At 36.8% G+C, this 17,549-nt stretch overlaps 1 protein-coding gene across 1 annotated transcript in view; it reads right to left on the bottom strand.

The window, feature by feature from the left end:
* Positions 1-17,549, bottom strand: part of HCRTR2 (hypocretin receptor 2) — a 184,477-nt gene that overhangs the window by 42,495 nt on the left and 124,433 nt on the right. Inside the window, exon 2 of the mRNA XM_021000502.2 lies at positions 8,825-9,003. Within this exon, the coding sequence (XP_020856161.2) occupies positions 8,825-9,003 (179 nt within the window). The remainder of the gene's footprint in view (positions 1-8,824; positions 9,004-17,549) is intronic.

The following is a 17,549-nucleotide window of genomic DNA, read 5'->3' on the forward strand; positions in this document are numbered from 1 at the left end:
CATATACGTGCACATATATGTTCATATAAAATACATAATATGTATTATACATACATACATACATACATACATACATACATACATACATACATATGGTTTTAGGCATAATGTGTGTATAACTTTCTTTTTCCTAAAACCAATTTTTACATGTAACATTGTTTTCCCCCCAATTACATGTAAAAACAGTTTTTAACATTTGTTTTTAACATTTTTGAATTCAAATTCTCTTCCTTTCTCTCTCCCTCCCCAGGTCCCTCCTTGAAGAGGTAAGTAATTTAATAAAGGTTATACATCTGCACTTGCACAAAACATATTTCTATGTTAGTCATGCTGTAAAAGAAACCACAGACAAAAAAACAACACAAGAAAAAACACAAAAAAGAAAGTTAAAAAAAAAGGTGCTTTGATCTGCATTCAGACTCATCCGTTCTTTCTTTGATATGGATAACATTTTTCATCATAAGTTCTTCAGAATTGTCTTAGATCATTGTATTGCTGACAATAGCTAAGACATTCACAGTTGATCATCATATGATATTGTTGTTACTTTGTACAATGTTCTCCTGGTTCTGTTTGTTTTATTTTGCATCAGTTTATGTAAGTACAAGTTTTTTTTTTCCTGAGAACATCCTCCTCATTATTTCTTATAGTATTAACACTATTTAATCACAATCATATATCAAACTTGTTCAGCCATTCTCCAATTGATGGTTGTCCCCTCAATTTCCAATTCTTTGCCACCACAAAAAGAGCTGTTGTACCTATTTTTCTACATATAGGTCTTTTTTCTTTTTTTCTTTTTTAATCTCTGTGATACAGATCTAGCAGTGGTATTGCTTGGTCAAATAGTATGCATGGTTTTATAGCATTTTGGTCATAGTTCAAATTGTTCTCAGGTATGGTTGAAACAGTTCACAACTCCACTAACAGTGCATTAGTGTCTCCATTTTCCCACATTCCTTCCAACATTTGTCACTTTCCTTTTCTGTCACATCAGCCAATCTGATAGGTGTGAGGTGGTAACTCAGAGCTACTTTAATTTGCATTTCCCTGATCAATTTTTGTGCCCCCTTTACCAAGATGTTGACTTTTTAAAAAAATTACTTTTATTTTATCATTATGATTTCTTTTCCTGATTTTTCCTTTACCTCTCTTTTTTGATTTTCAAAATTCTTTTAAAAACTCTTCCAGGTATTCTGTTTTGGGCCTGAGGCCAGTTCACATTTTTCTTTGAGGATTTAGATGTAGCAGTTTTTTACTTTGTTGTCTTTTGAGTTTATTTTTTTTTCTTCCCTGTCACCATAGTAACTTTCTATGGTCAGGTTCTTTTGTTTTCTCCTTTTGTTTGCTCACTTTCCCAGCCTATTTCTTGATTTTTAACTTTTATGTTAAAGTTGGTCTTTGTTCCTGGGGTGGAGGGAGCACTGTTCTAAGCTTCAGATTTTTTGTGTAGTTGTTTTCAGAGCTAGTTCTGAGGATTCATGAGTTTTCAGTTCTTACAAGGTGGTATGATCTAACGAGGGTTATGTTTACTACTCCTGGCCTGTAATCTCGTCTGTGAGTTACCACAAGCACTCTTTTCTTACCTGGAACTGTAACCAGGGTCCCTACTCTCCTACAGCTACAAGCTTTGATGTGCTAGTGCTACTCTTCACCCTAGGACTCCACCCAGATCCATGCATGGGCAATACAGTAGAGTAATGCAACTAGTACCTTCAAAGTCTCCTTTGTATTCTTCTTCTGATCAGTTGCCCAACTTCCTTACTGTTTGTGGGCCAAGAGCTCCAGAACCTAGCATTACAGATTTAGTTGCTTGCTGCTGACTTGTCTAGGGATAGTCTGTGCTCAACTGTGCTCCACTATCACCTCCACTCTCATCAGATCCTCCCTGCTGACCTTCTATGTAGTCTTGGGTTGGAAAATTGTTTTATCCCATCCTTTTGTGGGTTCTGCAGCTATAGAATTCATTTTGAGGAATTATTTAAAGTTGTTTGGAGGGGAATTTGAGAGAACGTGGGTGAGTTTTTTCCTTTTCTCCACCATCTTCAACTAACGACTTTCAAATAAATCTAATTCAGAAAAAAATACTCCACATTGAATATAATTTATTCTCTCTTTGATAATTCAAAAAGGTGGTACATATTTAAATTAAAGCTACTAGCTTTGAAATGTAATGCCCATTAGAGGCTATTCAGTATAAAACTAAGGCTATAGTTTCTGTTGCTATTTGTTTTGTTATGATGATAAAAAAAATGATATAATAAGGGGTTTTTTTTAGTGTTCTTTTAGGGTTTGAGAAATTGAAATTCTCAAAGTTATCTTCTCCCCTCTTTCAACTGTGCAAAAAAATAAACCTCACCTAACTTCGTGCATTAAAAGAGGGATAATGATGATATCAAGTCTTATTTTTATATATCAAAGAGCTGCCTTATGAGGAAATACAATAATTGTCTTTAGAACAGTGATTTTTTGATTTTATCATTCACTCTAACAACTGTAGGCATAAATACTATTGATTTAATATGTTACTAAAATTCATTTTGTAAATACCAGATAATAGAGCATTTATAGAATATTTCATATAATACAAGTGTATTATTTATGTACATTTTTTAAAGTTGTCTGATTCTGACTCTGCAGGAGATAAATTGAATTATGTTGTCAATATGCAGAGGAGACTTGAATTGAAAGAAGGTAATAGAGTATCACCTGATGAGTTATTTGTTTTTACAGTCAGCTTTCCATATGTTGGATTTGCTCAAAGCAGGACAAAACTGTACCAAAACCATACTTGATAATTTACTACCAACCAGGAGTAAATATTTGTTGAATGCCAAATTCGCCATTCATTGTACAATTCAACCATGTTTTTGTAACTGAGGACTGTATAAACAAGATCAGAGCTTTTCAGGATGGAATTAAGTAGAACTTGAATTTATTTCAGTACATTTGTAGAGAAGAAATTAAGCCATTAGGCCCTGGAATAGCCATCACCATATTTTAATGTGGCTAAGTCCCAAGGATGCACAGAAAGATGTCCTTGATAATCAAGCCAGCAAGCATTTATGAAACATTTACTATACGCCAGCCATTGAGCTTGATAATGCTCTTACTTCTGTCAGTCTGGAGAAGGGTCGTATCCTGGAGAAATACCCTCAGAACTTCCTCAAAGGTTTTCTGAGGTCCTGCTCTGACTTTGCCTGTGAATTATGTTACTCTCATCATAACCATACTTTCACATTAACATATGAAAATTTCCTTGCAAGGATTCTTAAGGAGTCTCAGCCCCATGCCTGACTTCCTCTGGGGCATAATTGCTGAACCTGCCCTCATGTTAGTGATTCATCATAGTCCATGATGATGGGAGAAAAAATGACTTTTATACTGTAGGGGCCCAAACTCAACATAGTTTATTTCCAAATGACTTGTTTGTTGATTCAAATGGTTGATTCATTCTGTTTCTTCACCTATAATATAATCTGGACTATTAGGATGCCTAAAGGGATCACTAATTTATTGGACCATTTTCTAGTTGTGGTGAAGTTACAGGTAAGAAGATTTTGGCTTAATATAATTTAAAACTCGATAATGGTTAAAGCTGATGGAAAGAATTTTCCAAGAGGATTAGAAAGGTTTTTAGGAGGTGCAAGTCTCATAGCAGGAAAAAAAATACCCTGGAGTGAAACGTCTTGCTTTCTAATTCTTCTTCTAATCCTTTCAAATATCAATGAGAGTACCTAGACTGGAATCATGGTGAGACTAAGCCAGGAATTCTAGACTGTCTGGAAGTACTCCCCAGAAAAGATAAAAAATGGTGATAAAATGGAGATAACAGAATTATCAGAGGTCTAACCCAGAAATATGGTTACTCATTCTTATCCTTTGGGTTATGTATGAAAACAAACTGGCTGAACCCCAATTAAGAAAGATGGACTGCCTCTAGATGGGTAGATGAGGCATATGATAACTCTTTCAGAAAACTTTTTTGCTCTTTTGGCTAAAGGATTTATCACCACTTTTTTTTTCCATTTAAAAAAGTACAATAGGTGTTTAATATCTACAGAGATGTACCCAGTATACACATTCTTTAGACTAAGTACTAGGCTACAAGGTACCTTAAAGCTGTACTTTGATGCCTAAAAGTCAGAAAAACCCAGAAGCCTTGAGAACTTCCTAAACTAAAAAGACCTGACCCCATGGACTATGCTTGCAACAAACATAGGGATGGTGTTGGGAATGGGTATAAAGTGTATACAACCTAAGTGAGCTCTGGAGACCCCAACCAATCAATGAGTTGCCTCAGATGTAATATCTAGTACAAAGATTCCCATATGAGAAGAAAGTATTTCATAATCTCTTCCTTTACCCTAGTACTTTTTGAACTTCTCCCAAGGTCATGTTGAAAAAAAAAATTCTGCCTGTATGTGTAATTGGAAAAGCTTCTAATTCATAACCTTTCTATTGAGATCTGGATCTGCTCTCATCTCCCAAATTCTTAAAGGTCCCCAATCTGAACCTGAAATAAATCCCTCAGATTCTCACTAGAGAAGTCCCTTGACTGTGCTGCAATGAGAAATGTAGCAGATTACTTATATCCTAAGATATATGGGAAGGGTGGTCTACAAACTAGGTGAGTGGCAGCTTTATACAGTAGATAGGGCACTGGACTTAGAGTCAAGAACGACCTGGTTTCAAATCCTCATTTATAAACATAAAGCTGTGTCGACTGGGGCAACACACAACCTTTCAGCATCTCAGTTTTCTTATCTTTAAAAGAGGAGGGCAAGTGGCCCATTCAGAGTCATAAAGTAATGGCTAACTTCCATTCCATTCCAATTCAAACTTCCAGTTTTAAATCTTTAAGGAAATTCTTTTCTTTAATCTTTGATCTGGAACTTTCCTTTAAAAAATGCTGCAATGAATTTTCACCTTTTAAAGTCTTCCAGAATCTTCAGTTTGTGTAGTTTTGCCTTCTTAATTGAATAGATGCATCAAGTTTATAACTTTCCTGGACTGTGATCTACCCCTTTACCATTGCTGTTTATAAATACAGGCATGTGGGCACTTTCTGGGTACTTTTGACTTTGCAAATCTCCCTCCTCATTTTAAAGTAGCTATCTACAGCTATTGCATAGCTAAGGGATTCTTGGTGACATTTTAGTTTCAAAAGGTCATCTAGGCTGTTTTGCATCAAAGGTCTATATCAGGATTCCCCTTTTTCATCTGTGCTATATTTGAAGTTCTTGAAAATTTCCATTACTAAAAAATACCCATCATAAGGGGGAACACTTATAATAGTTTATGTTGTGTGTAGGTGAGGGAACATAGAAAGGTAACTACAAATTATGCTCCTCTGTCACTAGAAATATTAGACAAGCATTAATGGAGCAGTCAATAACAGTGAGCTAAGAGATTTTTCTTGCCCTTCACCTTAGTTTTTTCATTAGATTAATGCAATTCATAATTGACAAATTAGAAAATGATTTCATCACAATATATGATGCCATTTGGTTGAGAGGCAGCATAAGCAGAGAACACAATATTAAGCACAGAGTTTTGAGACACTTGAAATAGACTGCCACCTTCGACTTTGACTAGCTATGTGACCATGAGCCAGGATGTACTAGAGCCAGCTCCAAGTGGCTCTCGAGGGTGAGTGTTAAATTTTCAGGGGGATCATTTACAACTTGTGAATCAATACATGCTACAAATCAGGGCTAGATTTATAATTTTGTTGGTTGTTTAGTCTTAAGAAAGTGGTGGAGAAAAAGTTAATTCATATTAATCTAAAAAAGTGTCCTTTCTGGAGAACTGGATGTGAAATACTTGCCAGCATACTTTGGCCTTGGTTTAAGTATAAAATGAAAATTATAATATTACTTTCACTATATATTTCAGGGTTTCTGTGATTTTATACATATATATACACACACACACACACACACCAACACACACACACAAAATTATAGAAATGTCTGTTATTATTATCATTATTATTATTACTACTAAATAATACTGAAAAGTTAAAATTTTTCACAGAACCCCAATAACACAAAATCATTACCTTCATGGTCAAGCACTATGTTTTTTTTTTAAATAAATAACATATCTCAGCTTAAAACTTAAATGTTTTCATAAATTAACAAGTGACCATAGAATCACAGACTCAAAGTTGGAAAGGACATGGTAGGAACACATAATAGGTCCTCAACAGTTAGGATCACAGAACACATACTTAGGGCTGGATAAAACCTGGCAGATCATCTAGGTCCAACTTTTCCTTTTATAGATGAGGAAAACAAGTCCCCAGAAAGATTAAACAACTTTTCCCCCAGAATTAAATAGCTTGTAAGAGGAAGGTGCAGTTAGGTGGTACAGTGATTAGAGAGCGGGGCCTAGAGTCAGGAAGACTCATCTTCCTGAGTTCCAATCTGGCCTCACTTAACCTTATTTGCCTCAGTTTTCTCGTCTATGAAATGAGCTGGAGAAGGAAATGGAAAACTATTTCAGTATCTTTGCCAAGAAAATCTCAAATGGGGTCACAAAGAGTCTGACAGGACTGAAAACAACTGAACGACAAAAAGAGCCTGAAGCAGATTTGATCCCAGGTTCTTAGATACCTAAACCAGCATGGTCTTCATAGGACAATGATGAATGTAATTTCTTAATTTTCAAATACAGAATTCACTTCCAGGGAGCACAAAACCTCCACCTATTTCTTTTTTTTTCTTTTTGGTGAGGCAATCAGGGTTAAGGGATATGCCTAAGGTCACACAGATAGTTAAGTGTCAAGTGTCTGAGACCACATTTGAACTCAGGTCCTTCTGACATCCAGAGATCTACCTACTGTGCCACCTAACTGCCCCACCTTCACCTATTTCTAAAGACCTATCTCCCAATTTTCATTTTGGGCAAGCTATAAACAGCTGACCAAAAGAAATTGTATTTCTTTTTCCTTTTCCTTCTACCCCAAATAGGCCTTTTCCACTCCATATCATGTTCCCTGGCTGAACTAAAAAAGGGACGGTACCTCCTTTGCTCTAAAGTGTTCCTACTAGACAGTTAAAGGAGTCAATGTCATAAAAGGCAATGAAAGTCAGACTTGGAGTTAGGAGGAAATGGGATTGAATCCCATTTTTTATGATTACTATGTTACTAGGAGTAAGTTCATCACCATCTCTGAGTCTTGGTTTCCTCATCTGTAATAATAATAATAATATCAATAATAATCAATTTCACAGGTTATTGTCATAAAGTTAAAATGAGATCATAGAGGATCATAGATCTGGTACTAGAAGTGAGTTCAGATTCCACCTTGTCCATCTCCCACATTGTACAGATGGGAAACTGGAGCCAAGGAAGATAAAATGACTGGCCCAAGCAGATACAGGTGTCAGCGTCAGAGATGGGATTTAAAACCAGGTTCTTTGATTTGAGAATCAATGTTCTTTCTGTTGTTGATGCTGCTTCATAAAGAACTTTACTCAGCTTGCAGTACTGTAGAAAAAACTACCATTAGTATCATTGTTATTATTATGATTATTATCATTGTTTTATCTAGCACCTGTTACCTTTGCCCTTCTCGGGGACACATTTGTCTGGACTACAAAGTCTCAGAATCAGCTACTTTGTCACACACCACCCCTCTCAACATACACACACTCAATAAACTCCACTGGCTCCCTATTTTCTGCAGAGTCAGACACAAAATCTGCTGTTTGGCACTCAAGGCTCTTTATAACCTAACTTCTTCTACACTACACTCCCAACCATGCACTCTTTGATTTGTCGACACTGACCTCCTGTCTATTCCATGAAAAAGCCATTTATATTTCTCCGCTTCATGTATTTTTTTCTCTGTCAGTCCTTCAAACATAGAATGCTCTTTTCTTTTCATCTCTACCTCCTTGGCTTTCCTGGCTTCATTTAAAGTCTCAACTAAATTCCCATAGTCTACAGGAAGACTTTCCCAACTTTTGTTAATTCTAGTGCCTTTTCTCTGTTGATTATATCTTATTTATCTCGTATACAGTTTATTTGTACATATCTGTTGACTTATTGTTGTCTCCATTATATTTTTATCTCCTTGAGGGTAGGGACAATCTTTTGTCTCTTTTAGTATCTTTAGCATTTAGCACAATGCCTGATGCAGGTAGATGCTTAATAAATGCTTGTTGACTGATGTAATATGAATATTTGATCTGGAAAGAACATCAGGACTTATCCAGTCTGATCTCTCCTTTGATAGCAGAGAAAAAGGACAACAAAAGAAGATAATTCCATATCCCTCAGGATACTGAATTTTCATTCACTGCCTTGTATCTTTTCTGAAAGTCTCATTTGTAATTTCCATGGCCATTTCAGCTTCCTATAACTATGGTATTGTTTTGGCCATGTACTAGCCAGGTGGCTAGAAATGGTGTGACTAAATAATATATTAGGATTCTTGTGGGCTGAGTGTTACCTTAGAAAAACACTCATCTGTTATATTGTGTTTTTATTTATTTTATTAGATATTTCCAATTACATTTTTATCTATTGCAGGCCACATTTGAGAGTGTTGGTAGTGGGATGGTGTTTGACACCTCTGTACTAGTCCTTCTGCTAGGGAACCTTTAAAAAGACAATGTAGGGGCAGCTAGGTGGTGCAGTGAATAGAGTACCAGCCCTGGATTCAGGAGGACCTGAGTTCAAATCCGACCTCAGACACATAACACTTATTAGCTGTGTAACCCTGGGCAAGTCACTTAACCCCATTGCCTAGCCAAAAAAAAAAAAAAGACACTGTAGTAATGTTCAAACAAACAACAGAAAGTAACCATACCTGTAAGTAAGGGATCACTTTGCAGAGGGACTGTCCAAAGAACCAAGTCTCTGTAATATCCACCACCAGTGTTGCTGGAAGGCAAGTAATGGTCACAAGCACATCCGCCAGGGAAAGGTTGACGATGAAGTAGTTGGTAACAGTCCTCATGTGATGGTTCTTCCACACTGCAACACAAACTAATTTTGAAAGAAAAATGAGTTGGGACTCAGAGATAACTCAGCCCATGAAAAAGCTTTGCTAAGCTATTTAGTTCTCCACTGATAGGGAAATATCCTAATGGGAAAGTAAAGATGATTAAAGTTAGATGTCATCTTTCTAGAGAAGTGGCCAATCAGGCAGCTGAATACAACAGTTTAAAATGAATATTTTTCACCCATGAGAAGTTTCTGAGAGGAGAAGACGACTGGAATCATCCATCTTATGTTTTGGAGAATCTGTTAACTCCAGTTGTCTGTGACTCCATCTCTTAATAGTGGCGACCATGAAATTGATTTGCACCTGAACTCCAAAAAGTGTAGCTTAGATTACAATTTATTTATTCAGAGAATTGAAGGACATGTAAGTGAGTAGAATGGGAATCACAGAAAACCTCAACATTTCCCCCTCTCTACTACTTTTTAGCTGGATTTTGTCATCTGAAGTTTTCTGCACATTCACATTTAGACTTCCCTCACTTGCTCCTACCTTTGAAAGTTGTCTTGGCTTTTCATTGAAATGGAGCTCTTTCTACTGTTCTCTAGTTCTCCTAGATATTTGTTTATTCAAAAAATTGCATAATCACTGGCATCAGAATGAAGATTCCTTAGATATTTTTGATGAGTTAATGAGAGGCAGATTGAGAAAGAGATTAGGGTACTGGACTCTGGACTCAATCAGAAAAGCTTTGGTTGAAATCTTGCCTCAGATAGTAACTGGGTGGTATTGGACCTTGGTGAGGGGGAAAAAAGTACTATGCTAGGCACTGATGTGTGTCTGTGCTGTGATGTCAGGATCCTGGTCCCTACACAAGCACAGCTGTGACTCTGGACAATCAGGGGCCTTAAGATTGACTTCATTGCTTTTGTTCAGTCATTTTTCAGTTGTCTCTGACTCTTTGTGAGCCAATTTGAGGTTTTCTTGGCAAAGATACTGGAGTGACTTGTCATTTCTTTCTCCAGCTCATCTAACTAGCCTGGGCATATTTACTTTCTGTTTCCATTTTCTCAGCCTCAGTTTCCTTTCTGTAAGATGGAGATACCGGTACAAATGGCATTTACCTCATAGGATTGTGAAAGTCAAAAGAGATATGTAAAGTGCTTTGAAAACCTTAGAGGACTATATAAATATGAGTTGCTATAACAATAATAACAGCAACAATAATAACTATTATTGTAATCATCACTATTATTGGATTACCTTAGCTACAAATTACTATCTGGGTTTTATTTGTCTGTCAATACTACGGCATGGCTATTATCAGCATAGCCTAAATGAAGTAGTTCCTGGTGATTAGGATAAAAAACCTTAAGTAATGAATCTAAGATGGAGAATAGAGGAATAACCTGGAAGTCAGTAAGACCTGGGTTCAAGTCTTACATCTGATACATATAGTCTGTATAACCCTGGGCAAGTGACTTACCCTTTCAGTAGACCCAAGCAACTTCCTAAGACTTTAAGTTACAGAGGAACTCCTGTTATATGCTTGACAAAATCACATGCCCATATCAACATTATATTGAAAGAAGCTAAAGAAATATTACAAATGATTTAAGTTTGAGTTTTTTCTAAACTGAAAATAGTGACTTTACAATTTACTAAGAATTTTATTTATTAAAACTCTATTTTTTTCCAACCATTGAAACTCAACTGTCCCTTCAGGCCCTATCAAATGCTTACCAAAGGATGTCTGAATTTCTGAAGCTTGATTTTAGGGGATTTCACACCTGATTTGAGACTTTAACAGCCCAGTTCTTAAAACTCAGCCAAGCTCAAAAAATGGAGAATGATAGGTTTTGAATTTGAAAATTGTGATTCTGCCAGTGTTATTTTTTAGCAAAACTTACATCACACACACACACACACACACACACACACACACACACTCACACACACATTTCTCCTCACACTATAAGATGCATGATTAAGTCAGTGCCACATAGGTCACAGCAGGCTAGAAAATGAACAGCATTATCTCCAGTCAAAACTTGTCATTATTCACGTTCAGGTTTTGTACTTTCAGTCAACAAATGGCTCAGACTGTTCAGATTGTCTTTGTCCTGGACAAGATAAACAGGACACTCTTTTAAAACATAGTTTTACCTGACTTTTTAAATTGGCTCAGTTCTCTCCTATCACTTATAGCATCTGAGCAGTCTAAGGCATGTTTTGTGTATGTGGTGTAGAGGGCTAGAAGGGGGACATCATACCAAGCATTAGTCTACCATTGGTGCCAGGATTCAGACCCCTTTGTTGCTCAATCATTTCAGTCATGTCCAACTGTTCCTTACCCCCATTTTGGGATTTTCTTGGCAAAGAAACTAGAGTGGTTTGCCATTACCTTCTCTAGCTCATTTTACAGATGAGAAAACTGAGGTAAAAAAAATTAAGTGATTTGCCCAGTGTCACATAGCTAGAAAATGTCTGAGGCTGAATTTAAACTCAGGTCTTCCTGACTCCAGGCCTAGTGCTCTACCCACTGTTCTTCCTAGCTGCCCCTCCTAGGAAAAATTGTGACTCTGGAAAAATAAGGGCTTTAAGACCAACTACTCTGAATATGTTTACCGTCTGAGTAGCATCTCTCTCTTGTGGTATTTATCAGGGGCTCAATGAATACTCTCAACTCTCTCTTCATTAAATCCCCATTTCAGGAATGGAGGAAATCATTTACACTGTATCACTGAGGAGAATACTAAGGATTAGAAAGAGAGGACAGGCCACATGTGTGACTTTGGGAAAGCCACTTAATCTTCCTAGGGAAACATTTGCTTCATCTATAATTTATCATCCTCATCATCACCATCATTTGATAATGGTTGGATTATATGGTGACTAAATTCCCTTCTAGTTCTAGAGCTATGTGTGACCTCCTGATATCCATCCAAACAATGATGTTAGCATATCTATAAAATGATCACAGGAAGTATAGATTTAGAGCTACAATGACCCTTAAAAGTCATTGAGTCCAACCCCTCCCCCCCACCTTAAAGATGAGTAAACAGAGGCAGAGAGGTTAAATGATTTGCCAGGGATCAAACATCTCGTAATTTTCTGAGGCAGGATTTAAACTTAGACCTTTCTAATTTCAAAGTTCTATCCATTCTTCCACGTTGCCTCAAAGCAAAGGCCTCATTATTCTTTGGCTCAAAACATGTGAAGGGCAACCCCAAGACTTAAGGAGGTAGCAGTGATGTCCTCATTTGACTCCGCAGGAAAGAGAAGAGACTTAATGATGTCTAAGTGGATGTGCTTTTGCTTACATTCGCTCAACTTCTCCTTGCCAGGTACACATTAAGGATTCAGAGAACTTACTCTCTTCCACTGAAGGCAAAATGAGAAAGGCACACTTTATTTTCAGTGCCCATATTGACCTTCTTTTTTGATACTCCTTCCCTTCCTTTTGTCACTACCTCTCCCCGCAGGGGCCCAGACAGACAGAAGGGGATCTTCCATTTTGGGTAGGCCTCATCTTCTACTAGACCATCTCTCAACTTTCCCTCCTACCTCCTATCACATGAAAATTTGTCTGTCCTATGTATGGTTTTCCCCAGGTCTCTGTTTTCTCTTAGGTACAGTAACTAATCTAATTAATTCATATTAAAGTAGTCAAGAAGTAGTAATGCATTTATCAGGGACCAATTAAAGATACTATCTTTGTTTGATGAATAGGAATTTCAGATCTTATGTTAATTAAGCCAGCAGGGGAGATTTTAAGAGACAGGAGCTGGTCTGCCCTTCAAATCCTACCGTATGTGAAATTATTCTTTCTGCTTCCATGGAGGGGCAGCCCTGCTCCTCACACTAGTTAAGTGGAAAATGATGGGAATTCCAGGGAACAAGACAAAACCAAAAAACTCCTCCATTATACACAAGAGGATATAAGGATAGGAATTGATCTTACATAGTTTACCTGTTCTTTGCTTAAAAGCTAAATGAATTTGGAAACCATATTAATGAATAGGGAAGTACTTATCTACTCAATGGTAAGAGAAGCTTAGTAAAGTTAGAATGAATATTACTGAAATTAATTAAGACAATTAATTCCCTGGAATAAGAAATTATTCTAAACAGCTATAAATTAGTGAAACATGTATTTAGTATCTGACGGAAAGGCCCAGTCTAAAAGCTAGGGATACATTAAATTGAAAAATAACTCCTGCCCTCAAGGACCTTACCTTCTACTGGAATCAGATTACAAGAAGTTGTACCCAATCTGAGCACTCACGGGGACATTTCAAATGATGATGAAAGATGATAGCAACAATGGCGAAGAAGATGATGATGATGATGGTGCTGGTGGTGGTGGTGGTGGTAGTGGTGGTGATGATAATGTTGATAATGACAGAGGAGGAGGAAGACTCCAAATGAATATGATTGGTATCTTATTGGGAATCCTGGGAGGGATAAATTTATGTTTAATTCATTGTTTAAAACCTTGAATAGTTATTTTCTTTCACTAACATTAAATCACATCCCAATACACTTCACTCTCTTCTTGTCAGAAGAAAGGGACTGTGTATGTGGAATATGGAATATAGTATCATATGTGATTAATCTGTTGATTTTTTTTCTGAAAAGCTTTTTTAGTCTTTTAAAAATTATAGCAAGCAATAAATTGTTTAGTGGAGAGAGAGAGGGAGAGATGTTTTCAGAAATAAAGGTGGCATAAAAAATAAAATAAGCTTTGACTTGGGATTGCATTGCACTAGAGAATTCCTGCATGAGAAAGTCCCTCTTCCAAAATAGATTAGTACTTTATCTGCAACTTATTGTCTTAAAGAGTTGTCTAAAGAATGAAGGAGTTAGGTATTGGAGATGGGACTTGAATTTGAGGCTTCCTGGCTCCTGGCATCTGGATCAGCTCTCAGATCTGCTACACATCCATTACATCACGTGTCATTTGGAAAAACAACATGTTTTTAGACAATTGTAATAGATTGAAATCACTTAATGCTTAGTTTCATTCCCTAGCCTAAATGTTGAGTGAAGATTCCATGACAGAGTCTTTACCTTTTTGCTATGCACTTAATTACAAGTTTACATGAATGCAGCACTAATTGGACAATTTTAATTATGGAAGAAATCTCAAAGCACAAAATTCCAAAGGAATGCAGTTCCTATTTTTGCCACAAAGGGTCAGCAAAGGCCTTTGAAATCTATTGCTTTAATACTTCAGGGAAAAGCATTTAACATAAAATTAATCGGAATGTTCATTATAATGTGTTAATGAAGAAATTTGATTCAAGCATGGACCAATATTTTCTAAACCAAAATAACCTCTGAAAGAGAAAGAAAATAATCTTGCAGAATTAGATGCAGAGAAATGAATGAAAGATTCAAGGTGAAAAGATACAAATTTTCATAAAGAAAAACACAGGCAGGAAAGCATGTGTGTACACAGAGAAAAAGACTGAAAGAACTCCCACGGTGGAGCTGGCTTGAAAGGACCAAATAGAGCCAATCTTCATTTCAATAAGAAAATAAATACATGACACATCTAGAATTATTATCAGCCATAATATTAGGAAACAAGAGTGATCAAAATCAAAGGTGCCTTAAAGGAACATCTATCTCATTTAGGGTAAAATGTAATTTGGGGGACATATCCTGGATGTTGGCCTTTTATCCTGATCTCAGATTCACCCTAGAGCCATATTCCTTCTGTTTCCAGTCCTCCTTTTCATTTTGCTTCTTAGGTTGTTGATTCTTCTTTCTGTCTCTGTCTTCCCCAACTCCCTTTCTTCCCTCCCCATTCTGCCTGTTCCTATTCACCTTCTCTTCCTCCTTCCCTCCCTTTCTTCCTCCCTTTGTTCATTCCTTCCTTCCTTCACCTATACTAAACATCTTTCCCCTATGGTGTAGAGAATTGTGCTCTGCTTTGGAGAAATATAGAGACAAATAATGGTTCCTGTACTGAGGGAGTTTAATCCAGGAGTAATAAGATAACTTGCACAAATAAGGCTCATTTCCCTTGTCCAGCTATTCCACCCCCACACTTGGCTTAGCAATTCTGCTTCTCCTCATCTCCCTGCCTGTTTTACAAAATGAAGAATGGCATGCAAGTGTGCCATTCCTTTCTTCGAGACTGACAGATGGAACACTGCTGTGGTTGGGATGTATGCCCCAAAAAGTGTCATTTCATATTAATAGAAAATAAATTTAGGAGGGAAAAACAAATTAGAAGTGTATTGCTTCCACACATATAGCAATAGAAAGTGAATTTCAATGCATGATTCTTAAAAGGGTTTTTAAGACATTAACACCCTCTTTAAAAATTAAATTTGTATTCATGTGTAATCATCTTTCTTATTGTACTATGCTATGGAAATGTTTTTTTTGTTCTGTGAATTGAAAAAAAAATTAAAATGCTTTAAAAAAAGCACTCTGCTGGCAATCTCATACAACAGAGTCTCGTATGTGTTAGGGAAATTTTGCAGAGCATTAAAAGTGTCACTGCTGTGTGGATGCCAATTGAAGGAATGTGCAGAATAATTAAAATACTTCTAAAGATAAGTGCTCTAAGAAAAGAAATAGGAGAGTAGAAATACAATGAATATAAATGTTATATACTAACAGTAAAAGGAGGTACTCTGCATTGAAGAACAATATGAAACCATCCCTAAAGGGATACAGTCCTCCAAAGGAAATCGATCCTAAAAAATTACTCTTTCCAAAGATAAAAAAAAAAATTGTAGCTGATTCAAATATTCAGACTCTGGATAAGGGTACTCAGGCTTAGATAACCAGCAAGAACCTGGCATCCTTTAAGTAAGAGATCAAAGCATGGACTGATATCAAGGCTCATGGTGTGCAGGAGGGGGAGAAGGTAGAGAACACTGCTGTGCTTGTTATTAATAGGTGTTCACAGACCCTTAGGAGGTGCCTTGAAGGGATGGTTAGTGTGGAGATCATAATATAGAGTTGTTTTTAGTACCTGCAGCCTGATTACTGAATCCAAATAGTAACTAGAAATTCATAACCATGTCATTCATCCAAGAGAAGCAGCATCACTGAAGCTCATGTTTGGTGATTAGGAGGAGCAAGGGTCATTTATCCCATCAAATGAAGATAATTCAATATTGCTGACCGTTTCCTCACCTTACAAAGTTAAGTTACCTAAACTTATAAATCTTTCTTTTCCTAAAGTGAGAGTAGACTCTTAGGAGCAGGACTGCTAAAAAGTATTTAATCATTCTCAACTCCTTTTCAGTCACTAACAAGTGTGGTCACACCTTTTACCTAATCATCACTCAGAGGTATTCCACCTTCAAGGCCTCCAGTTTTTAGTGTCATGGATTTAGGGTTTTGGGTGGCTAGATGACACAGTGGATAGAGTGCCTGACCCTGAAGTCAGAAGACTCATCTTTCTGAGGTCAAATCTGGCCTCAGACACTTACCAGCTGTGTGACCCTGGGCAAGTCTGTTAATGCTATTTGCCTCAGTTCATCATCTGTAAAATGAGCTGAGGAGGAAATGGCAAACCATTATCTTTGCCAAGTATCTTTGCCAAGAAAACCCCAAATAGGGTCAGAAAGAGTCAGAAATGACTTAAAAACAAAACATTTAGAGTTGGAATTAATCAGAGGGTCTTAACATTTTTTTGTGTGTCATTGGCACTATTTTAGCAGTCTGATGAGGGCTATGTACCGTTTCTTAGAACAGTGTTTGTTTTCTACATTAATATTTGAATGAAATGCTAAATTTTAATTAAAGGTTGGTAAAAATAAATCTGTATTTTTCCCATATAAGCTCAGAGACTCCTTGAGATCTATTCATATTCATGGTGTCCACTAAGAACGCCTGATCTAGTCCATCGATCTCTTTTTTAGAGATGAGGAGACTGATGCTCAAGATAGTGGAAGTAACTTGCCTCAAATCACATAGGTAGTAAGGAACAGAAATAGTTTTCAAATGTAGATCCCTTTAAAATTAATCCAGTCCTCCACCCACCACCACCTTAGCAGAACACCATTGTAATGGCTGCCTTTGATTATGACTTCCTTACTTTTCCACTCCTGCTGAACCTCTTCATCTTCATTACAATGTCTAGTCCTTCAGCAGATTAGCTTGAAGAACAAATTACCTTGTTAGGAACATTTACAAAGGGACTAAAAAAAGTCTTTAAGGAGATAGTACCTGAGCTGAGCCTTGTATAAAGATACAGATTCTAAGAGACCAAGGTAAGGATGGAGTACATTCTAGGCATAGGGAGGGAGTTAGCAAAGCACAGAAACTTGGAGACAGAAAGTAATCTAATCTGGCTATAATGTAAAAATTTTTAAGGGGATGAATGTGAAAAGTCTAGAAAAATAACTGGGTGTCAGACTATGGAAGGCCTTAAAATTCCAGGTTGAGGACTAAACAACATAGAAGCTACTGCAAGGTAGGCTGTGTCTGAGTTTAAGGAGCTAAGTGGCTGTTTTGGAAGAAAGTATAAATAAATACACAAAGCAACAGTGACTACTTTTATTCCCATGATGTATCTTTCAGCACAAATAAATTGCTGAAATAGTAAGCACCTGATGCC

This window comes from Phascolarctos cinereus, unplaced genomic scaffold (genome assembly GCF_003287225.1).
Source record: "Phascolarctos cinereus isolate Bilbo 61053 unplaced genomic scaffold, phaCin_HiC Scaffold_5;HRSCAF=322, whole genome shotgun sequence".
In the NCBI taxonomy this organism is placed as follows: domain Eukaryota; kingdom Metazoa; phylum Chordata; class Mammalia; order Diprotodontia; family Phascolarctidae; genus Phascolarctos; species Phascolarctos cinereus.